The 24870-nt window shown below is 46.2% G+C and overlaps 1 protein-coding gene across 1 annotated transcript; it reads left to right on the top strand.

The window, feature by feature from the left end:
- The first annotated feature begins 11983 nt into the window (after window positions 1-11983).
- Window positions 11984-24545, top strand: LOC132877850 (tripartite motif-containing protein 16-like). The gene is made up of 6 exons (XM_060913622.1): window positions 11984-12739; window positions 22642-22737; window positions 22902-23135; window positions 23268-23439; window positions 23638-23697; window positions 23809-24545. The coding sequence occupies exons 1-6, from the start codon at window positions 12140-12142 to the stop codon at window positions 24366-24368; spliced, it is 1722 nt and encodes a 573-aa protein (XP_060769605.1). The 5' UTR covers window positions 11984-12139; the 3' UTR covers window positions 24369-24545.
- The last annotated feature ends 325 nt before the right edge of the window (window positions 24546-24870 follow it).

The raw sequence follows: 24870 nt of genomic DNA, 5'->3' as shown, positions 1-24870 counted from the left end.
GCTGGAGATGCTCAAAGTTGATTGGCTCCTGATTTTTCGGGAGCTTGGAAGAGCTGTAGATAGCTTGCCTGGCCAGACTAAGCTCGCAACAGGCCCTCGTGTTGCGTCACGCTTAGGATGGGCAGGCCCAGGCTAGCCAATTAGTGCACCTCGTGCGCCCCAGGTGATCAACCTCATAGGTTACATCCAGTCGTCGCTTCCTGTTTTGCGGTCATGTTTACGGTTGCTGCCTCGTGCGTTGTCTGATCCAAACGCAGATAAAACCTGTTTTCATCCACGGGGTAAGACCTGAAAATAATGTTTTAAACCAAGTTGGAATAATTCTTAATGATGTTAAACCCTGGTTGACCGGTATATTGTTAATATTTAAACTTTATAGAGCAGTGTGAGACCGGACAATTTCCGGCGATCGGGCGAGGGTAATTGCTGGAACGCTCTTTCCTAAATTGATCATTCGGTGAGTGGGAAAAAAAACAAAACACTCTTTAACTTGTTTGGTTGATTTGTAAAGCATCTGAAAGTTATGTTAATCGGCGCAGCAGCCATGAAAAAGGTGCTAATGGTGCTATAGCCACCTGAGACTGTGTTGTGATGCTAATGGACCATTGACCTGAACTTAGCAGCTTAGGCTACATCCACACGACAACGGCAACGAGATGTTATTTAAAAAAATATCGTGTCCAAATGGGCAACGATCAGTAAAATATCAGGTCCATATGGCAACGCAACACTTGCTGAAAACGATGCAATACACATGCCACACCTCTAGGGGTGCTGTAAGACGGTCCCTTCAGAGACACCAGAACAATAGAAGAAGTAAGGACGCATGCGCATAAACTATTATGCGCGAGACTTCATATTAGCCACAAAGTCAGAAAAATCTGTTCGTAAAATTACATTATAATGACCAAATACAATGAAAAGTGTTTTTCCAGTCTCACCTGTGAAAGGTAATCCCATGTGATCTTGTTTGGACGGTAAACCTGTTGGTACAGTTAAACGCAGCACATGAATGAGGCATCTTTATTCTCCGCTTTGACCCATCCAACATGGCGGCGAGGATGACGTATGATTCTACGCGGAAGGCGGCGTCTTTAATGGTCCGGAATAAATTGAATGCTACACGTTAATGGATTAATTTGTTCTTCTACGCCCTTTTTGAGGAATGTATTGTAGGACTTAAACCAACATCTGAAGAGGTGAGATCACTCCTTTTTTTCCCTATTTTTGCTGGCGGGATTGACTCTGCCCTAAGGGCTATTCTCTCTCTCTCTCTCACTTTGCACCATTACACAATAAATATTCACAGTGAAAATATTTTGTAAGCGCGTTTCATGAACCAAGTTATAGGATTTGTTGACAACTCGCATTGAGTTCGTTACACTTCTACCCGGTGTGAAGCACTCACAGTCATGTGGTTGTGATGTCATCATAAACAAATCTGTTCTACTCATCCAGACGACTTCGCAACGGCAACGTTGCCAGATCTTTCCACTCTGGAACCCGTTCTCAAAAGATTGCGTTTTGGGGCACCCAAAACGCCGGTGCCGTGTGGACGCCAGGCCGAAACGATAAACAATTGTATCGGCTTCACCTGAATCTGTTGCCGTGTGGACAGGGCCTTAGCTTGTTGGTGTCACTTCTAAATAATCATTTCAGTGTTGTTTATTGTTATTTACTAAGGAACACGGGCGATTGCTCTAAGACAACGAGGGAGGCTCAGCCTCCTCTAAAAATGCCCTTATAACTTTAATGTGTGCGTGAGTTTCTCCCCCTCATGACAGCGCGATGCAGCACAGCCTCAGTGGGCTTCAATGGCATTGGGAGCTCTGCGCTTTCAATCTCAAAATGCAAGACGATTATTGGACAAATACTGCGAAAATGCCCGCCTACGGACTCCCACCCTCAGTGGACTTCAGTGGCATTTGGGAGCTCTGCACTTTTCAATCTCAAAATGCAAGACGGTTATTGGACAAATACTGCGAAAACGCCCGCCCACGGACTCCGAGCCTCACATGGGAGGGACATGGCAGTTTCCGTGAGGAGACTGGTGATTGGTGAAAGCGGCCGGATATTTTCTTTGATTGACAGCTCGTTTCAACTATAGACAGGCAGCGGTACAGTGTTGCCAGATTGGGGGTTTCCCGCTCAATTGAGCGGTTTTAAGTGCATATTGGCGGGTTTTGAACATATTTTGGGCTGGATAACGTCAGCAGTATCTGGCAACATCAGTTCAGTCCCATGCGGATTCGCAAGTGCTGTGGTGTATTGTAAGAGATCAGCTTACATTTCGATTTCATTCATTACATACGGTTTCTACCAGCTTTTTTAGTTTGTATATATTTTCATTGTAAATAAAGTGTAAATATAGTGTTGTCAAGTTTGCTATCTTAGTTCCAGAAATTTCGTTTATTTGAGTGACTGAACTTGATCTTGAGGGGGCTAGTCAGCTAGCAAGAAAGCTGCGCACGGATGCCAAGCATTGCTGATTTAATTTTGGCGAAGCCATTTGCCTGTCTTCCTTTCGAGGAAAAAATTAAAATTAAAGAGCAGGGTAAACCAACGCCTCAAATTGACTTGGTGAAAAAGGTAGGGAATAATACTCGTTCCTTTCAGCTCTCCTGGTACGAGAAAGTGAATTGGCTAACAGCAAGTGACCCACATCAACAACAGTAAATAGGCTACTTTAGTAATATGTCATGGATGGACCAAAAATATAGAATCTATTTAAAATGTTTATGCTGAGTATATTATATTGGAATATATATTTTTCTGGATATGAATTAAACACAGCTAAAATTTGGAAAACATTTTTAAACAAAAACACAGCCAAGAACATTTCACACTACAGACCTGTATTAAAAGTGAAGGGTTATCAAAATTGTCAATAAAACATTTCTCAGTCAAAATAAGTAAAATATAGGGAAAGTGTCATTGAATGAAATGTGTGGCACCCAGCTCTACTGCTGAGGTTCCTGACAAAGAGCTGCTTTCAATAATGATCAATTTTTAAACAACATGCCACAATTTTAAAATATAAAATGTGAAAATATACCCCTCCCCCCCAACACCACCATCATGTATATTGGACAGTAGGCTAATGGGCCAAAAGAACCTGTTATTTCACAGTTTGTGACGCTGCCAACAATCAGCCAGATCAGAGGCAAGAGTATGGGCAAAACTGATGTTTTTTCTTTTAAAATCTGGAAATATCATAACCGACCAGCCTCCCCTGTTTGAAAGACTACCATCTGCCACTGCTAAGGAATATTTTTCTAAGCTGTTGTTCATTGCATATGTAAAAAAAAATAAGATATTGGTGAGACTGCTTGATGAAAGTGTGTGCTTGTGGTACTTAAAGAGGTAAATATTTAGTGCAGTTTCTCATTGTTACCGGTGCAAGGAGAGACAATTAAGCACGTTAGGCCTTAATGCCTCTAACTACCATGGGGTTTCTGAATTTAATGCAGTTTTCTACCAAATTAAAGGGTACTATGCAATATATATATATATTTTTAATTTTGAAAAATTATATTTTCTTTGTTACTAATGTAAATAAAACTATTTCAGCTCTTGAAACAGTTATTAATGTAACTACAGTACTTGAATATAAAAAAAGCACTTTGAATGTATTTATAGTTTTGCAACTACAAATTAATACTTGAACTCTTGAACTAAAGATAGATTTGATTTTTGTTGTACAACTAAACCTTTTGAGAGCATGATTTAAACTGGTTAATGCAAATGAGTATTATTGATTGGTAATAATCAACATGCTATTTGGATCTGCTTTGACCTCTCTGTAGGTCAGGGTTTTTTCTGTGACTTCATTTGATGAGGTCCCAGCCAAGGTCCACCGTCTATCGGGGAGTTTCCAGCTGGGTTCGTGTGAGGTTTCCAGAGATCCAGAGAGATTGTTTCTAGAGTCCATGATCCATAGATTCCCAGTGTGAGCTGGGTGGCGAGCCACATTGAAACCACCGATATTGAACTGAGATTGGTGAAGGATTCCTTCATTCCCCCTTCCTCATGGACTGTGTGGTAGGACAGAATACACATACACTGATACACTTGACACGGATCTGAAGAAAAAGGGCCCCAACGCTAACTTTGGGACAGAGGGTTTTATTTTGCCAGCTTTATTATTTTAGTTGTTATTTTTCATTGAATGCCTTGCAACAAACTGTGTATTTTTATTTTTATTGTGTTATTGATTATTAATAACAAGTGGCCACACAAAAAACTCAAACCACTGTTGCTTGCCTTTGTCTTTCAACTACTCAACGACAAAGGCTCTCACAAGCTTATAGTCTTCTATTACTGTTCCATCTCTTAATATTGACTATTTACCTGTGCTCTGTTATTACATCGTAACAAGGGTTACACACTGATTTCCCATGTTACTTTCCAGAAAACTGCGCGCGGTGAGTTGTTGTAGGGAATGCCCGGAAAACCCGGAGTGGATTTTCAGTGGTCTGTGTATTCACTTATTGATCAAGTGGAATGGATTCTTTCACGAAGCAATAGAAACGGCGCTGGGTGAACTCATAATTTATGTTAAATATGGGGGGTCCAAACGAAGAATTATGAAATGTGAAGGGGACACGCCCCCTTCACATTCAATGGTGGTGACTCCCATGGTCGTGGGAGAGACAAAAAGTGAGTAACAAACACCCTAAATATGTTTAGAACTGCAAATGAACTTTCTTCTTTTTTTTTTTATTTTGGCATTGAAATAGGCCATCACTTCTCAAAATAACTTAATGACTTTTGTCAAATTTTTTTTTTATTTATAAAGTGCCAAATCATAATACAATTATCTCAAGGCACTTTCCACGTTACATGAATCAGTTTTGTCCTGTACTGTTAAATGTTAGATATCAAATAGAATCAAAACACTGTTATGTGGGGTGGAATTGTTCACTCTACATCCAACCCTCCTCCTTTATCCGGGCTTGGGACCTGCAAAGTGACCCAAAAGAGACACTCTGGCAGAGTTACTTAGGGTTTTGGGGTTTTTTTTGGTTTTCTTCAGTTTATGCTCTTAAGACGCCTACAACAAGTCATAACATGACATTTTAACTCATCTCATTATCTCTAGCCGCTTTATCCTGTTCTCCAGGGTCGCAGGCAAGCTGGAGCCTATCGCAGCTGACTACGGGCGAAAGGCGGTGTACACCCTGGACAAGTCGCCAGGTCATCACAGGGCTGACACATAGACACAGACAACCATTCACACTCACATTCACACCTACGCTCAATTTAGAGTCACCAGTTAACCTAACCTGCATGTCTTTGGACTGTGGGGGAAACCGGAGCACCCGGAGGAAACCCACGCGGACACGGGGAGAACATGCAAACTCCACACAGAAAGGCACTCGCCGGCCACGGGGCTCAAACCCGGACCTTCATGCTGTGAGGCGACAGCGCTAACCACTACACCACCGTGCCGCCCATAACATTTTAACATTTTTTTTCTATTTTAACATGACAACATTAACAATCTTAATGGACCAAAAAGAGACAATAGAAAAAAAACCTATCAATGGCAATGTAAGTAAATGATGCTAACTCGTCTGGCCCTAATTCACATTCATTTTTTTTTTCAGACCCTTCCTCCATACACACAAGCTGTGCTGGCTCACAGAAAGAGTAGGTCATCCTCATTATGGTCAAGGCTTCCTATGGCAGGTTCAGCAACTGAGGAAGCTGACTTAAATGAGTAAGCAGCTGATGTGCCAAAGAGCTGCAAAACATCATCAGGCAGCTTGTGCTCATAGCAAACCTCACCAGACAGCTTCAGACCAAATCGGACATACAGAATGGAGTTAAGGGTCTGCAAGGACATCTGATTTCTAAGTTTGCTTTTTTCCACACTCATCTGGCTGAATAATCTCTCGACTTCAGCATTCAAATGTGGCAAAGACAACACAGACACAGCAGCCATGGCAAGTTCCTGAAATGGGTTGATATCAGCTGCATCCCTGAACTTCCAAATCTCACTCCAGAAGCCCACTGTGTTTTTTGTTTCATTCCACTTACTAAGATGGATGGCACGCCATTGCTGCACAATCTTGTCTATCTGTGCAGGAGAGTAGCCAAGGAGCTTGGCTATTTTTTCTATTTCTCCCAGGCTCTTATTGTGCTTCAGAGTTTCCTCTACTGTACATTGAAAACTGACATGTACTGCAATGCTTCGATGTTGTCCGTCAGTCTCACCCTCAATTCATTAGTGAGGGAGATGGTGAAGGCTACACACTGCTTTCGGACATTGTCCTTTTCCTCAGGCGCAAGATGGAGCTCGGCTGCCTTTGACTCAAAAAGGAAACCAAGGTACGGTTTAGGACTGATGTATCCATCAGTTGGCTCTTTGAGTACATCAATATTTGCCAGTGGATTCAGCACCCTGTTACTCACAGACTTTATCAGGCTAACCAAGCTGTCAAGAAGTTTAAGAGGATCTACCTGCTCTCCCTCAAAAGCCTTGATGGCCAACTGTACCTCACCCAGCACTGACTTCAAAAAAGTCAGACACAAGATGTTTTGAGGATCATTGTGCATGGAGTATAAAACCTCAGCCATGTAGCAGTGTTCACTGGACTTGGTGACTGTGAAATGCAGTTTAAGCACCTCCCACTGGTCCAAAATGTGTGAAACCGCTGGTTCAATGGAGAGCCAACGTGTAGCACACACCTTGGTTATTTGTAAGGGTTTCTCCCCACAGTTGATGGTCTCATATAGTGCTTTGTAGACCTCCCTGTGCTTTGGAGACACTGAAAACCAGTTATAAGTATCCCGTAGCAAGTACTCTACACTATTAGGCCATGGGCCCAGTATGGTCCACGTGCACCCCCCCCCCCCCCCACACACACACACAACTGTACAAAACAAGATTTTTTTTAAAGCATTGGGGTCCTCTGAACATGAAATCAACTGGTAACAGTAAATATATTGGTTCTCACTCTTCATTTTCCTCAAATATTGGATCGCACCCCCAAAACGTTAAATTTTCACCAATATTGTGCCATAATTTGGGTCCGATTACCATATGTAATATATCAAAAGAAAGGTAATTGTTTACTGGTTAAGATGATATATGTCAAGTTTAGATCTGATGGTGCTAAGTATTTTAAAATTTAGACCTAACAGTTGTACCCCACTTGTCCCTGCACTATCCCGAACAATCAGTGAAAATATTAAATCCACATAATACCAAGCCACAATGAACTTAATAAACAACATTAATATATTTAGTGACAATTTACATGAAAATACCTTTCATTTGATACCATACATACCGTAGCTTCTTACCATAGCAAGTCTGCCAAATATGATACTCATGAAAAATGACTGGATTGCCAAAAGATGCTTTTATATTTTCACATTGGTCTACATTCATACTATATATAGCAATATAAGCTCAATACCTGTTTATGCCATGGACCACTTTGGTGCATGTAAAAACCATTATTTTGAACTCAGCGTTCATTTAAACGTATTATGGAATATGTAAACTAAACACCTGGTTAGGTCAACAGAAAAGTATTCACAAAACTATACATCATAAATGATACAGTTAGTTGTCTTTAGGCTGGAAAGTAAAACTTAAATATGGAAAGTATACGACCTGGTGATTCCCTTGCACACGACAGGTAAATCTGCTTCATACTTGATATGCTTGTAGCCATGTAAGTGAATCTGGATGAAGCATTAGTACACAAAACAATGTCAATAAAATGAACACTTCATTGCTGCTTCACCTTCCATTGAAACTGTAATGCGTTTATATATTGAGAATTATTGTAATCACTACAGTCATATTACAAGATTGTCTGATTGTCATATCTGGCAGATGTGGTATGGTAAGAAGCTATGTATGGTATCAAATGAAAGGTATATTCATGTAAATTGTCCCTAAATATATTAATGTTGTTTATTAAGTTCATTGTGGCTTGTGTTAGGACTGGGGACTGTCTTGGCCTCTAGAGGCCGCTGTTATTGCTTTTCTTGTCATGTTTGTTTTGGCCTCTAGAGGCCGCCACTGTTTCTGTGTTTTATGTTTGTTGTTTTCCATGTGTCTTGTGCCCCGCCTAGTCCTCATTAGTGTCACCTGTGTCCTATTTTAGTTTGTGTATAAATACCTCTTCAGTTTGGTCCCTAGTCATAGAGTCTTTGTGCTGTAATGCTTTTCGTTAGAACCTCTGTCCCGTGTCCTTGCTTTTACCCTTGTGTTTTTGGCCTTTTGTTTTCTTGTTGGATTTTTCACTTAACCTTTGGCATCTTCTGAGCGTTTACATTTTTGCCTTTTTCTTATTTGGTCTTTGAACTTTTGGATTTCCTTTTTTGATCTACCTTCTGAGTGTTTTTGCATTTTGGATTATACTTTTTGTTTTTTTGCCCCAGAGCCTCTGGATTATACTTTTTGTTTTTGCCCTGGATTGTAAATAGTGTATATAGTGTAAATAAACTGTTTTTGATACTCTACTTTCGCCTCACGCCTCTGCACTTGAGTCATCCCCCTGGTGGCCTAGTGGGGGATTGCTGGATTATTACACCAGTGACCCGGGTTCGATTCCCAGCAAAACCCTAACAGAAAGACTCTGTCATGACCGACTCAGCAGAGGCTTCTTCAACTGTCTATGCAGCTAACCTTCAGGGAATGATGGCTGTGTTAACACGCCTCGGATCCACCATGGACACTCATGGACGGACTCTTACAAGCCAACGTGAGACCCTTGCTCACCATGAGGTAGAGCAGGGTTTGTTCACTGTTCAGAATTTATTTAGAATTTACCGGATCTCGCCAATTCTACAGGGTCGCAGGCAAGCTAGAGCCTATCCCAGCTGACTACGGGCGACAGGCGGGGTACACCCTGGACAAGTCGCCAGGTCATCACAGGGCTGACACATAGACAACCATTCACACCTACAGTCAATTTAGAGTCACCAGTTAACCTAACCTGCATGTCTTTGGACTATGGAGGACAGGGCTTTGAACCGGTTCAAGGAACGAAAACCGGGAACTTTTTCTATTTCACATGGAACAGAAACGAAACCAGAAACTTTATTATTTTTTATGTTCCGGAACAGAAACGCTTATTAAAAATAATGGTAACTGGTTAATACCGGTTTTTATTTCGTTCCTCAAAGTTTCCGTAGGCTACAAATAAAAAAGCCATTCTTCTCCTGCGCAAGTTTCTATGACCCGCTGGGGTTCGCTTCCTGTGTGACGTTCGCTGACTGAATGGAGAGAGTGGGAGGGTGGACTACTATCACGTCTCCACATCTTAAATAAGAGGTAAATATTGCAGTCTATCGTTATTCAAAAACATCAATTTCAAACACGATATCAATATATTTGTCCACGTTAATGAGAGGCTCGCGAACATTAAATGATGTTAACCTCTGTTAGCCTATCAATGCATAGGGCCTGACTAGCCTTTGGTAACACACTAAACGAATTATCTTTCATTTTTGGCACTTTTTCTGTTTGTGTATATGGGAAGACATACTAAGAATCCAAATCGCCAACATTTGAAATAATTGTTTTGAATTATTTCTTGTCTTATTTAATGAAGGTTGTAATAGAATTAGCCTACATTTGGCTTAAGCTGGATGAGACAGAGACATAATATTATAGCCATTTGTTAAACAGCTGACAGGGAACGTAATTCACCGTTCTGGGAACGAAATTTTTTTGTTCTAACCGGTTCGGGAACATCTATATAATGGTGGAACCCAAAACCGGAAATGTTAAAATTCCGTTTCTGTTCAGAACGAACCAATAGGAAAAAAATTCTGGTTCAAAGCCCTGATGGAGGAAACTGGAGTGCCTGGAGGAAACCCATGCGGACACAGGGAGAACATGCAAACTCCACACAGGAAGGTCCTCGCCAGCCACGGGGCTTGAACCCAGACCTTCTTGCTGAGAGGCAACAGCGCTAACCACTACACCACCGTGCCGCCGGCTAAAAAGATAAATAAATAAAAAATAAATAACCTCAGCAATGCAGATGTTAGATATGCATCGTAGCCTAACATAGCCTACATAATATTATGCATGTGCGCCACCTACTGGTGCATGTAGGATTCAGAACACAGCAGATGATTGCAGAGTTATAATCTGATTGAACCACACGGGGCGGCATGGTGGTGTAGTGGTTAGCGCTGTCGCCTCACAGCAAGAAGGTCCTGGGTTCGAGCCCCGTGGCCGGCGAGGGCCTTTCTGTGCGGAGTTTGCATGTTCTCCCCGTGTCTGCGTGGGTTTCCTCCGGGTGCTCCGGTTTCCCCCACAGTCCAAAGACATGCAGGTTAGGTTAACTGGTGACTCTAAATTGACCATAGGTGTGAATGTGAGTGTGAATGGTTGTCTGTGTCTATGTGCCAGCCCTGTGATGACCTGGCGACTTGTCCAGGGTGTACCCCGCCTTTCGCCTGTAGTCAGCTGGGATGGGCTCCAGCTTGCCTGCGACCCTGTAGAAGGATAAAGCGGCTAGAGATAATGAGATGAGATGAACCACACGGAGCCGAGTATCAGACAGCAGATTTTTCACCTCCAGCACTGACGGGCTCATGTCGCTATTTGTTCGATTTACAAATAGTATACTGGACTTTAGCTGCATATTTTTACTTTACAAGATAGGCATCAAGTACATTTTACATTTTGGGCGGTTTTAAGTGCATGTTGGCGGGTTTTGAACATATTTTGGGCTGGAAAATGTCAGAAGTATCTGGTAACACTGGGCCGCTGTGACTCTGACTGCCTGTGAGTGCTGTGGGGCGGCGGAGGGGCTCGCACAGCACCTGCAGAAATATACGAGCTTTCATGTCAGAGTCTTCAAAACACCAAAAAAGAGCTAGATTTGTCGCGAGTCGCTTTTGACAAAAAAGTCGCCAAGAAGATTTGTAAAGTCGCCAGACTTAGCGAGAAAGTCGCCAAGTTGGCAACACTGTAATGAAGGCGCGTGATAAGATTTTCAATGGGGGGGAGAGAGCCAGCATTTCCACTACTGCTCATTTGTGCCCTCTACTGCTGAAACTACTGTTCACACAATTCTCATCTCTGTCTTTTATTTCCTGAAATCTTCCATCATAAACTCTCTGACAGGTTTACAGAGCTCTCAGTGGATCTGCACCCTCATGTATTTCAGAAACCCTCACACACTCTGTTCCAAATCAGGGTTTTAGGTGATTAAGTGGTTTCTTTATCTTCATTTGTGTGGAAAACCTGTGCAAAAAAAATATTTGTAGTATCAGTAGTAATATTACTTCATTAAGTATTGTAGATACAAACTGCAAAATAACACACATCTTGTTTGTAGCCATTTTAGAAATAAATGAATGGTCATTTTGGCTTGACAGATCAGCTATTATTTATTATGTATTAATTTCATTAAATATCATAGAGTCATTACACTAATGAATCTTATGATTGCAGGGCAGCACGGTGGTGTAGTGGATAGCACTGTCACCTCACACCAAGAAGGTTCTGGGTTCGAGCCCAGTGGCTGATGGGGCCCTTTCTGTGTGGAGTTTGCGTGTTCTCCCCGTGTCTTTGTGGGTTTCCTCTGGGTGCTCCGGTTTCCCCCACAGTCCAAAGACATGCAGGTTAGGTTAACTGGTGACCCTAAATTGACCATAGGTGTGAATGTGAGTGTGAATGGTTGTTTGGCTCTGTGTGTCAGCCCTGTGATGATCTGGCGACTTCTCCAGGGTGAACCCCGCCTCTCACCCATAGTCAGCTGGGATAGGCTCCAGCTTACCCACAACCCTGCACAGGATAAGCGTTTATGGATGTTTTTCCTGAAGCTTCATCTGGCCACCATTTATCTGTGTGTATTTCATGAAATTAATCCTAATCAGTGCGGCTACATGGGTGATATTTCTGCACTGAAGGGAGATGAAATGGTTAATAGAGGAGTGTTCATGACCTCTCTGTGCTCCTCCTCTCTCATTATCTCTCTTTCACAGACACAGGACCAGGAAGTAACTCGTCATTTTGGAGAAAACAAACTGCTCTCTCTCTCTTTCTCTCTCTCTCTCTCACACACACACACACACACACACACACACCGAATAAGGAAGTCACTCCTTTCAGACAAAACAAAACTGATCTCTCTCTCGGTGGGATTTCAGGAAAATGGCTGAGGCCAGTATTTCAGTAGATCAGCTTTCTCAGGACCAGTTCATGTGTCCACTGTGTCTGGATCTCCGGAAAGATTCGGTGACTATCCCCTGTGGTCACAGTTTCTGTAAGGTTTGCATGAATGGCTGCTGGGATCCGAAGGATCAGAAGGGCGTCTACAGCTGTCCTCAGTGCAGAGACACTTTCACGACAAGGCCTGTTCTACGCAGAAACAATATGCTGCCTGAAGTGGTGGAGAAACTGAAGAAGACTGAATTCCAATCTACTTCTCCTGCTCACTGTTACGCTGGACCTGGAGATGTGGAGTGTGATTTCTGCACCGGGAGAAAACACAAAGCTGTCAAGTCCTGTCTGATGTGTTTGATTTCATTTTGTGAAACTCATCTGAAACCTCATCTTGAAGTTCCTGCTTTGAAAAAACACATATTAATTGAAGCCTCAGCAAAACTCCAAGAGAAGATCTGCTCTGAGCATAACAAGCTGATTGAGCTCTACTGTCGTACTGATCAAACCTGCATCTGTTATTTGTGTATGATGGAAAATCACAAAGGTCACGACATCGTCACAGCCGCAGCAGAAAGAGCTGAGAAACAGGTGAGAACTAGAAATCTTTCCAGAATTAAATCATCTTAATTATAGTTTCCCATCTAGAAACAGGTGCTTTAGTCAGTGATATGATTTGAACTTTAATTTCAATATGTGTATCAATCAGAAGGATTCTGTAAAAGCTGATTACATTTGTCTGTGTTCTGGTGAACATAGTGTTAAATTTATCTTCAGTGATGGTCGTAATCTGGTCAAACCAGTTAGTGAACATTTCACATACAGAGAGAGAATTTTGGTAAAGCAAGCATAAAGCTGTTATAATGAGCTCCACTCTTCTGGGAAGGCTTTTGTAGAGCTCTCTGAGGTGTGGGTGGAGCACAGAGGACGGCAGGACAAAGCTTCAGGTACGGATAGGCTTTTTATTGCCTGACTTTTCAGTATAACAACACCATTTTACTCTGGTAAATACACACACACGCTGTGTTCTTGTCCCGGGAAGAGCTCTCCTCTGCTCTCCCTCTGCCTCCTTAAATAGGGTGCGGTTACTGGGAAGACACACAAGCACAGGTTAATTACCGTCAGGTGTAGTGATGCTGCCACTCACCTTCCCTGGCTCCGCCCTCCTGTCACAGACCGGCGCTTGACCACGCCCCCGCTGCCACATACCCCCACCGCCCGACTCAGGCCGAGCGCCTTTCCGGCCCGCAGCCGACTCCCCCCCCTTGACGGGAGAGGAAGTCCGCCACGACCATCTGCGCCCCCGGCCTGTGGACCACCTTGAAATTGAAGGGTTGGAGTGCCAGATACCAACGGGTGATCCGCGCGTTGGCATCTTTCATGCGGTGGAGCCACTGGAGGGGCGCGTGGTCCGAACAGAGGGTGAAAGGGCGCCCCAGCAGGTAGTAACGGAGGGCGAGGACCGCCCACTTGATCGCCAGGCATTCCTTCTCAATAGTGCTGTAGCGCCCCTCACGCACCGACAGCTTCCTACTAATGTACAGGATGGGGCGGTCCTCCCCCTCCACCTCCTGGGACAACACCGCCCCCAGCCCTCTGTCCGACGCGTCGGTCTGCAACACAAAAGGGAGAGAGAAGTCAGGGGAGTGTAATAGTGGCCCCCCACACAGTGCAGCCTTTACCTCAGAGAAAGCCCGCTGGCACTGCTCTGTCCACTGGACCGGATCTGGCGCCCCCTTTTTAGTGAGGTCAGTCACCGGGCTGGTGATGTCCGAATAATTACGTATAAACCTACGATAGTAGCCTGCCAGCCCCAGGAACTGTCTCACCCCCTTTTTGGTCTTGGGCCTCGGGCAGGCCGCAATCGCTACTGTCTTATTAATTTGGGGACGCACCTGCCCGTTGCCCAAGTGGAAGCCCAGATACCGTACTTCCACCCGCCCAATCGCACACTTCTTCGGGTTGGCAGTGAGACCCGCTCGCCTCAGCGACCTAAGGATGGCCCTCAGGTGTTGCAGGTGCCGCTGCCTGTCGTTACTATAAATGATAATGTCATCCAGATATGCGGCCGCATAGGTGGCGTGGGGCCGGAGGACCCTGTCCATCAGCCGCTGAAATGTAGCGGGCGCCCCAAACAGCCCAAAAGGAAGTGTGATGAATTGGTGTAAGCCGAACCCTGTGGAAAAGGCCGTTTTCTCCCGGGATAATGGAGTCAAGGGGATCTGCCAATATCCCTTCGTCAAATCCAGTGTTGAGTAAAAGCGAGCCATGCCTAGTCGATCGAGCAGCTCGTCAATACGAGGCATTGGGTACGCGTCGAATTTAGACACCGTGTTGACTTTTCTGTAGTCCACACAGAACTGGACCGACCCGTCGGCCTTGGGTACCAAGACCACCGGGCTGCTCCAGTCACTGTGGGACTCCTCGATGATGCCCATTTCGAGCATGGTCTGAAGTTCTTCCCGAACCACCTTTTTTTTGTGTTCGGGTAGCCTGTAAGGGCGGCTACGCACTACCACCCCCGGGGGTGTCTCTATGTGGTGTTCTATGAGGTCAGTGCGACCGGGCAGGGGCGAGAACACATCCGAAAACTCGGCCTGCAACTGGGCGACCTCCGTGAGTTGGGTCGGGGATCGGTGGTCTCCACAGGGGACCGGAGAGGTACGTGATGCCAATGTCCCTTTTTGCATCTCCAGCCCCAGCTCTGCCTTCTCCAGAACTACCGACACCAACGCCACGGGGACCTCCTCATTCCAGAGTTTAAGCAGATTGAGGTGGTAGATCTGTAGCGCCCCCTCCCTGTCCGTTCGTCTTACCTCATAGTCGACGTCCCCAACTCGCCGTGTGACCTCAAAGGGTCCTTGCCACTTGGCGATTAATTTGGAGCTCGACGTGGGCAACAGTACGAGTACCTTATCTCCCGGAGTGAACTCTCTAAGGCGCGTGCCCTTGTTGTACAGGCGGACTTGCCGTTCCTGGGCCTGCCGCAAATGCTCCTGAGTTAGGTGGGTGAGCGTGTGGAGTTTTGCGCGCAGGTCCATAACGTACTGAATTTCGTTTTTACTCTGTGAAGGTCCCTCCTCCCAATTTTCTCGCAGCACATCTAAAATGCCGCACGGCTTACGCCCGTATAACAATTCAAACGGGGAGAACCCCGTGGAGGCTTGGGGGACCTCTCGCACTGCAAATAACAAGGGTTCGAGCCATTTATCCCAGTTATGTGCATCCTCACTTACGAATTTTTTAATTATATTCTTGAGGGTGCGATTGAACCGTTCAACTAAACCGTCCGTTTGTGGGTGATACACGCTGGTGCAGATTGGCTTAATACCTAATAGCCCATACAGTTTGCTCAGTGTTCGTGACATAAACGAGGTGCCTTGGTCAGTCAGAATCTCTTTCGGGATTCCAACCCGGGAGATGACGTGGAAGAGGGCCTCCGCAATACTGCGTGCTGAGATATTGCGAAGAGGCACCGCTTCCAGGTATCGCGTTGCATAGTCCACCAGAACCAATATAAAGCGGAACCCTCGTGTTGACCGATCTAATGGCCCGATGAGATCCATCCCAATTCTTTCGAACGGGGTCTCGATTAATGGTAGGGGGCGCAAAGGCGCTTTTGGAATGGCTGCTGGATTTACTAACTGGCATTCGCGGCACACCGTATACCACTTACGGACATCGCCGCGAATCCCCGGCCAATAGAATCGGGCCATTATCTGGGCTAGTGTCTTATCCTGCCCTAGGTGTCCAGCCATGGGATTAAAGTGAGCCACCTGAAATACCAATTCCCAGCGGCTCTTTGGAATTAACAGCTGTGTGACTCGCTCTTTCGTCTGAGTGTCCTGCGTCACTCGGTATAATCTATCCTTCATAATAGAAAAATAGGGGAAGGACGGGGTGGCGTTCGGCTGGAGCGTTTGACCATCGATTACTCTCACTTGGTCAAACGCATGTCGCAGAGTCTCGTCTCGCAATTGTTCTAATGGGAAATCCACAAGGGATTCCCCAACAGAAAGAGGAGGAGCCGGCGGCTCCTCACTCTGTCGCGGAGATGATGTAGACGGCTCTGTGACAGCAGCTCCAGCCAAAGCGACACCAGGACCTCCCCCTGTCAAATGGCAGGACCCACTCTTTACTAGGCGCATCATTAAATCCCGAAATCCCGGCCAATCAGTCCCCAAAATTAAAGAGTGGGTAAGGCGAGGATTAACCGCTGCCTTCACGATAGATTTTTCCCCTCTGAAAAATATGTGGACTGACACCAACGGGTAGCTGTGAACATTCCCGTGCACACACAACACCTTCACCCCCTGTGCTCCCCCCAATGCCTTGTCTTGCACCAGGCTTTGGCGGATCGAGGTCTGACTGCAACCAGAATCCACCAATGCCTGATATGTAGCCCCTTGGACACTCACCGGTATGCGATACACTCCGGCCCGATCGAGGGCAGCTTCTGGCACGTCGGGGATCCGTACCACCACGCCCACCTCCATTGCTGCGCACTGTTGTTGCAGGTGGCCCGGCTCCCCGCAGCACCAGCAAACAAGCCCAGGCTTTCCCTCTGCACCGGTGCTCTGGGGCTCACTCACCTGAGGGGGGGGGGGAGACAGACACAGAAGGGAGAAACGGGAGGGCACCACGGGTGCGGCGGGCTGGCTGGGGTGGAGCCGGCCCCCGTCTCCGTGGTGGGGGAATGGGGCGAGGACGGGACACAGAAGGGAGGGGAGAAAGAGAGAGAGAAGAGGAGAGAAGAGAAGACGTCGTCGGCTGTCCTGCCGCCGGAACAGCCGCCAAATGATCCTCCGCCAGTCCTACTGCCTGATCCAGCGACGCCGGGCAGTGGCACTGGACCCATTCCGTGGTTCCGGCTGGTAAGCGGGCGATGAACTGCTCCAGCACCACCTGATCGATGATTCCCTCTGCGTCGCGATCGTCGGCCCTCAGCCACCGCCAGCAGGCGTCCCGGAGCTGCTGGCCGAACGCGAACGGCCGGCTGACTTCCTCCAACCGCAGCTCGCGGAAGCGCTGGCGCTGTTGTTCTGGTGTGCGCCCCACGCGCTGGAGGACGGCCCGGCGAAGGTCCGCGTAGGCCAGCCGGCGATCAGCGGGGAGCTGTAGCGCGGCCAGCTGCGCCTCTCCCGTCAGGAGGGGGAGGAGGCGTGCCGCACTCTGCTCCATCGGCCACCCCGAGGCTTCAGCGACCTGTTTGAACAATGTGAGGAACGCCTCGGGTTCGTCCTGCGGGCCCATCTTGGTCACGGTGAGGGGAGACGGGCCCGCAGCCGGGGCGCTGGTGGACCCCGCCGACGCGAGGAGATGCCGGAATGCCTCGCGATCTTCCTGCTGGGCCAGCACCAGGGCTTCGAAGCACCGCTCTTGCTCCTTTCGGAGCATGACAAGCGCCTGGTGCTGGCTTTGTTGAGCTGTGGCGAGGGCGTGGACCAGGTCCGCGAACGGGGAGGATTCCATGGGGCTGCGAGGTTGGTGCTCCACCTTTTCCCGGGTTTCAGCACCACTGTAGAGCTCTCTGAGGTGTGGGTGGAGCACAGAGGATGGCAGGACAAAGCTTCAGGTACAGATAGGCTTTTTATTGCCAGACTTTTCAGTATAACAACACCGTTTTACTCTGGTAAATACACACACACACACACGCTGTGTTCTTGTCCCGGGAAGAGCTCTCCTCTGCTCTCCCTCTGCCTCCTTAAATAGGGCGTGGTTACTGGGAAGACACATAAACACAGGTTAATTACCGTCAGGTGTAGTGATGCTGCCACTCACCTTCCCTGGCTCCGCCCTCCTGTCACAGACCGGCGCTTGACCACGCCCCCGCTGCCACAGCTTTTTACTAGATTTTGGGGCATGGCGGTAGGGATTACTGTTCATTCAGCTACAAGAGCATGAGTGAGATCAGACACTGATGTCAGGCGAGGAGGTCTGGGGTACAGTCAGTGTTCCAGTTCATCCCAAAGGTGTTCAGTGGGGATGAGTTCAGTCAGGACTCTATGTAGGACGCTCGAGTTCTTCACTCCAACCTTCACACACCATGTCTTCATGGAGCTCACTTTGTGTACAGGAGCATCATCATGCTAAAACAGGTTTGAGCGTCTGAGTTCCATTGAAGGGAAATTGTAATGTTACAGCAAACAAAGGCGTTCAACACAATTGTCTGCTTCAGATTTTGTGGTAACAATTTGGGGAAAAAAACACACATGGGTCTGATGGCCAGGTGTCCAGATACTTTTGACAATGTAGTGCAGAAAAAAGCCTTTTAAAGAACAATGTTGTACAGTGTCTTGCAAAAGTATTCATCCCCCTTGGTGTTTGTCCTGTTTTGTCACATTACAAGATGGAATTTAAATGGATTTTTGGGGGGTTAGCACCATTTGATTTACACAATATGCCTACCACTTTAAAGGTACAAATAGTTGTTTTATTGTGACACAAACAATAATTAAGATGAAAAAACAGAAACCTGGAGTGTGCATAGGTATTCACATCCCCAAAGTGAATACTTTGTGGAGCCACCTTTTGCTGCAATTACAGCTGCAAGTCTTTTGGGGTATGTCTTTATTAGCTTAGCACGCATGGGGGCAGAGGATTTTGTCCATGAGCCACTGGAACATAGTGGGAGCACCGAATAACCCAAAAGGAAGAATGATGAATTGGTGTAAGCCAAACTTTGTGGAAAAGGCCGTTTTTTTCTCAGGATAGAGGAGTCAAGGGGATCTGCTAATATCCCTTTGTCAAATCCAGTGTCGAATAAATGCGAGCAGCACCTAATCAACTGAGTAACTCATCAATTTGAGGCATTGGGTACACATCGAATTTAGACACCACAGTGACTTTCCGACAGTCCACACAGAACCGGACCGATCCATTAGTCTTGCGAACCAAGACCACCAGGCTGCTCCAATCACTGTGGGACTCCTCAATTATTCTCATTTCGAGTATGGCCTTGAGTTCATCCCAAACCACCACTTTCTTGTGTTCAGGTAAGCGATATGGGCGGCTATGCACCACCAACCCTGGGGGTGTCTCAACGTGATGTTAAATGAAGTGAGTGCAGATGGGAAGGGGCAATAACATGTCAGAAAACTCTGCTTGCAACCTGGCAACCTCTGTGAGATGGGCTGGTGAGAGGTGGTCTCCACAGGGGACCGGAGTGGCTTGAGTGGTTACTTTCATTTTTACCTCCAGCCCCAACTCTGCCCTCTCTGGAACTACCAATGCCAATGCCATGGGGACCCCCTTGCAATGTTTACATAGGTTGAGGTGGTATACTTGTAGCGCCCCACCCCTATCCGTTCGCCTCAACTCATAGTCGACATTCCTGATTCACCGTGTGACCTCAAAGGGCCCTTGCCACTTAGCGATTAATTTTGAGCTCAAAGTGAGCAATAATACAAGTACTTTATCTACCAAGGTGAACTCTCTAAGGTGCGCACCCCTGTTGTACATCAGGGCTTGAGGTTTTTTCACCTGCCATAAATTCTACTGGGTTAAGTGACTGAGTGTGTGTGAAGCTTTGCGCGCAGGTCAAGAATGTATTGAATTTCATTTTTACTCTTTGAAGGTCCCTCCTTCTAGTTTTTCTGCAACACATCCAAAATGCTGCAAGGCTTATGCCCATGCAATCATTCAAATGGGGAGAATCCCATGGATGCTTGCGGGACCTCTCATACTGTGAATAACAGGGTTTCGAGCCATTTATCCCAGTTACATGTGTCTTCACTTACAAACTTCTGAATTAAGTTTTTAAGTGTTTGGTTGAATTGTTCTACCAAACCGTCTGTTTGTGGGTGATACACAGTGATGCAGATGGATTTAATCCCCAATAACTCATAAAGCTTGCGAAATGTGCATGACATGAATGTCATGCCTTGGTCAGTCAGGATTTCTTTGGGAATCCCGACTTGGGAGATAATTTTAAACAGTGTCTCTGCCACATTGCTTGCAGATATGTATGCAGCAGGACTGTTTCCAGATATCGCGCTGCATATTCCACTAGGACTAAAATAAAAAAAAAATCCTCGTGTCGACCAAGCTAATGGCCCGACGAGATCCATGCGAATTCCTTAAAAGAGGGTCTTGATTAGAGGGAGAAGGCACAATGGTGCTTTTGGAGTGGCCACTGGATTCACCAGCTGGCATTTGCAGCATGCTGCACACCACTTCTGGTTATCACCACAAATCCCTGGCCAATAAAACCGGGTCATAATTTGGGCTAGTGTCTTATCATGACCTAAGCATCCGGCCAGAGTGTTAAAGTGAGCTGCATGAAGTTAAGTTCCCTATGGTTTTTTGGGATTACAAAAACAATTGGGTTATTTGTTCACGGGTTTGAGTGCCCTGCGTCACTCAGTATAACCTATCTTTAATAATTGCAAAGTACAAGAAGGCGAGTGTTGTATTTGGCTAGAGAGTCTGACCATCGCCTACTCTCACTTGGTCAAAAGCATGACACAGAGTCTTGTCTTGCATTTGTTCTAATGGGAAATCCTCGAGAGAATTCCTGAGAGAGAGAGAGAGAGAGAGAGAGGAGGGGCAGGCCGCTTTCTGCTCCTCGTATCGCTCTGACATGATGCTGACATGGATGGCTCTGAGACGGCTTCCCCAGTCAATGCCACACCGGAATTCCCCGTGATGAGTTACCCCAGGACCTGCCCACTACTACATGCTTGATTAAACCTTTAAACCCCAGCCAATCTGTCCCCAGAATTAGTGGGTGGGTGAGGCATGGGCTACCCACCACCGCCTCGACCCTATGTTTTTCATCCAGAATAGTATGTCGATGGACACTAGCAGATATTCGTGAACATCCCCGTGTACACACAAAACATTGACCACTTGTGCTCCCCCTCAATGCCTCACCTTGAACCAGGCTTTGGTGGATTAAGGTCTAACTGCAGCCGGAATCCACCAATGCATGTTATTTATCCCCATGAACATGCAATACACTCCAGCCTGATCAAGGGCAGTCTCTGGCATGTTGGGGATCCGGGACCACTGCTCCCACCTCCATCGCAGAGAACTGCTCCCGGAGATGTCTGGGTTCCCCGCAGTGCCACCAAACCAGCCCAGGCTTCACCTCTGTACTGGTGTTTTGAGGATCACTCACCTGAGGGTGAGAAGACACAGAAGAGAAAGGAAGGACGGGGACATCACAGGCGCAGCGAACCAGCTGCTGGAGGGCCAGCCCCCATTTCTGTGGTGGGAGAACAGGGTGGGGACAGGAAGAGGGGAGGGGAGAGAGAGAGAGAGAGAGAGAGAGAGAGAAAGGGAGAGACAGAGAGAAGAGGCAGGATGTCCACCTGCCACTGAAACTGCCACCAAATGGTCCTCTGTCAGCTTGATTGCACGATCCGGCAACACTGGGCGGTGGTACTGGACCCACTCCACTGTTCTTACTCTACTGTCCCTTCCGGCAGCCACACGATGAACTGCTCCAGCCCCACCACATTGATGACTCAGTGTCACAGTCTTCCACCCTCAGCCACCACCAACAGGCATCTTGGAGCTGTTGGCCAAAAGCGAATGGCCAGCCAGCTTCTTCCAGTGTCAATGTGTGGAAGTGCTGATGGTGTTGTTCCAGGAAGCAACTGACAAGCTGCAGGATGGCTTGCCTCAAATTGGCATAGTTGAGCCGACTGTCGATGGGGAGCTGCTGCACAACATGCTGGGCTAGATGAGTCATGCATTACTTGACTGTCCATCCCCACGCCTCTGCCGCCTGCTCAAATAGCATGATGAAGGCTTCTAGATCATCATGTGGCCCCATCTTCGCTTGGGTGACATGGGGAAGGTCTGCAGCTATAGCAGTCAAGGACCTCACCAACACGAGCAGGTGCTGGAACGCCTGGCGATCATCTTGTTGAGCCAGCAGCAAGGCTTCAAAGTGCTGCTCTTACTCCTTATGGAGGGAGATCGGGGCTTGCTACTGGCTCTGTTGGGTGGCAGCAAGGGCATAGGTGACATTCTTGAGTGGGGAGGACTTCATTGGTGGTTTCCTTCAGTCTTCCTGGCTTTCGGCACCACTGTCATATGTCCCTAAGGTGGGTGGAATAGTGAAGTGCAGATAGGCGGGAAATAGTGATGAACACAGTCTTCTTTATTTGTCAGTTTGGCTTTTCAGCTTTAAGGTTGTCTTGTCACATACATACATGCGTTCTCTAATCAGGAGACGACCACCTCTTCGCTCTCCCCTTTTTTTTCACTACCCTGTCATTCTTGCAAAACAGACACACGAGTTACCAACAGGTGAGAACAATTTGCAACTCACCTTCCCTGGCCTCGCCCTCTGTTCACAAACTGGTGCTTGACCACACCCTCATTGCCACAAAAAAACCCAAAAAAATCCACACAAAATAAAACACACAGAGAACAGAACATTCACAGCTGTAAGAAACATGAATGTACTTTGAACTGACATTAATATGGAACCAGTTCGCTCGTACTGTATAAAAAGCTGAATGTATTTTATTTGTCCTCAGAGTGAGTTAAAGGAGGAGCAGATGAAATCCCAGCAGAGAATCCAGGAGAAGCAGAAGAAGGTGCAGGAGCTGAAACAGGCTGTGAACACTATAAAGGTGAGCAGTGAGCAGAGACAGAGCTGCTCCTAGAAACACACACAACATGGACAACGAGTCATTTACAGTCCCAGTAAGAGAGGGAATGATAGATGAGCTTTAAATCTTGTGTGCGTGTGTGTGTGTGTGTGTGTGTGTGTGTGTGTGTGTGTGTGTCCTAACAGCTCAGTGCACAGACAGCAGTGGAGGACAGTGAGAGGATCTTTACTGAGCTGATCAGCTCCATGGAGAAAAAGCGCTGGGAGGTGACGGAGCTGATCAGAGATCAGGAGAAGGCTGAACTGAGTCGAGCTGAACGACTCCTGGAGCAACTGGAGCAGGAGATTGCTGATCTTCAGAGGAGAGTCACTGAGCTGGAGCAGCTTTCACACACACACGATCACATCCATTTCCTCCAGGTAACACTCACTGTCTGATCTACAGAGCCAGCTGTTCCTCACACACTCTCTAAAACACCTCTCATTAAGGGAACAATAAATGTCTCTGTCTGACATCACAAGTGGGTTTTACATTTCATTTGCTTTCTGTAGGTTTTAGCTTCTGGACGTCGATCTCCTCCACTTATCGGACCAGATTTTCACACATCCAGCGTCACTGTCCATCAACATCTCTCATTTGATGGAGTGAGGAATTCTCTCTCAGATCTGAAAAAGAGACTCGAGGAATTCTGTGAGGAGGAATTCAACAAAATCCCTCCACATGGTAAGAGGAGCTGTTCCTGCTGGAGAAACACAGTGATGTGTTATTTCTTAGCGATGCTCCTGCTTTCTTTTCTGCAGACACTTTATTCACCCGACACTTTGAACTCAAACACTGATTTAAAATGAATAAACTGACTGGATCACTGTAAACTCTTTCCATCTTTTACACAAACTCATGTTTCCATTTTTCTCTCCACAGCTGCAGCAGTTCAGATTATTTCAGGACCAGAAACACTGAGCAGAGAAGAGTTTCTGAAATGTACATCTAACACACACACACACACACACACACACACTTCATATAAATATACTATGTGAATTAAACCCAACATGTTCACACTGTTCAGTTTGTTTTTCTCTTTTATTTCAGATTTCTGTTATCTGACTCTGGATCCCAACACGGCACATCGTCACCTCATTCTGTCTGAGAAGAACAGAGCAGTGAGAGATAGTGGGAGAGAGCAGCGTTACTCTGATCATCCAGAGAGATTTGATTCCAACTGTCAGGTGTTGTGTAAGGAGAGTGTGTGTGGACGCTGTTACTGGGAGGTGGAGTGGAGCGGTGCTGGTGGTGTCTCCATATCAGTCTCATATAAAGACATCGTCAGGAAAGGACTGGGTAATGAGTGTGGGTTTGGAGGCAACAATCAGTCCTGGAGTCTGTGGTGTTCTTCTTCTTCTCTTTCTTTCTGGCACAACAACATTAAGACTGAGCTCAAAGTTCCATCACCCTCCAGAATAGGAGTGTATGTGGATCACAGTGCAGGAACTCTGTCCTTCTACAGCGTCTCTGACACGATGAAGCTCCTCCACAGAGTCCACACCACATTCACTCAGACTCTATATGCTGGGTTTGGGTTCTTCAAAGTTTCTGGGTTAGCGTTCTACTGGTTTTCTGGTTCTACTGTGAGATTGTGTGATCCATCGTAAAAAAAAAAGTGTTTTTTTTTTCTTTTTTATGTAAAATTCCTGCACGTTGCCACGTTGTTGGTCAATCGTCTGTTTTATTAGAACACAATCCAGCTGGACAAAAAACAGTCACTTTATTATTTAAGTTAAAGCATGTATAATGTAAATGTATAATAATTACAGGTAGACTGCCTCTCAGATTTTTTTTTAATTTAGGCCATAAAAATAATTTTCCCTGACACCCAATTCTTTTTTAGTGGACCAAATGCTACTGAATTCGCAACTCGGACTTCAAATTTTATTACTTTTTTTCCCTAAAAGAACAATTAATGAATTTCGAGCCACGTGGCCCTAAATTCTCTGCCATTTTTTTCTTGCCTCACCGTGACCTAATCCAAGATGCTATGTCATGCATAACGTGGCGGGGTTTCCCTGTTGTGGGATACAAATTTGCAACCTGAGAGAACAGATCAGACATCCTGTCACTCCTTCAATCAAACTTTAAAGATTTTTTTCTCTACTC

This window comes from Neoarius graeffei, chromosome 2 (assembly GCF_027579695.1).
Source record: "Neoarius graeffei isolate fNeoGra1 chromosome 2, fNeoGra1.pri, whole genome shotgun sequence".
Lineage (NCBI taxonomy): Eukaryota > Metazoa > Chordata > Actinopteri > Siluriformes > Ariidae > Neoarius > Neoarius graeffei.
The sequence above is the reverse complement of the archived record's forward strand: the minus strand, read 5'-3'. Positions and strand labels throughout refer to the sequence as shown.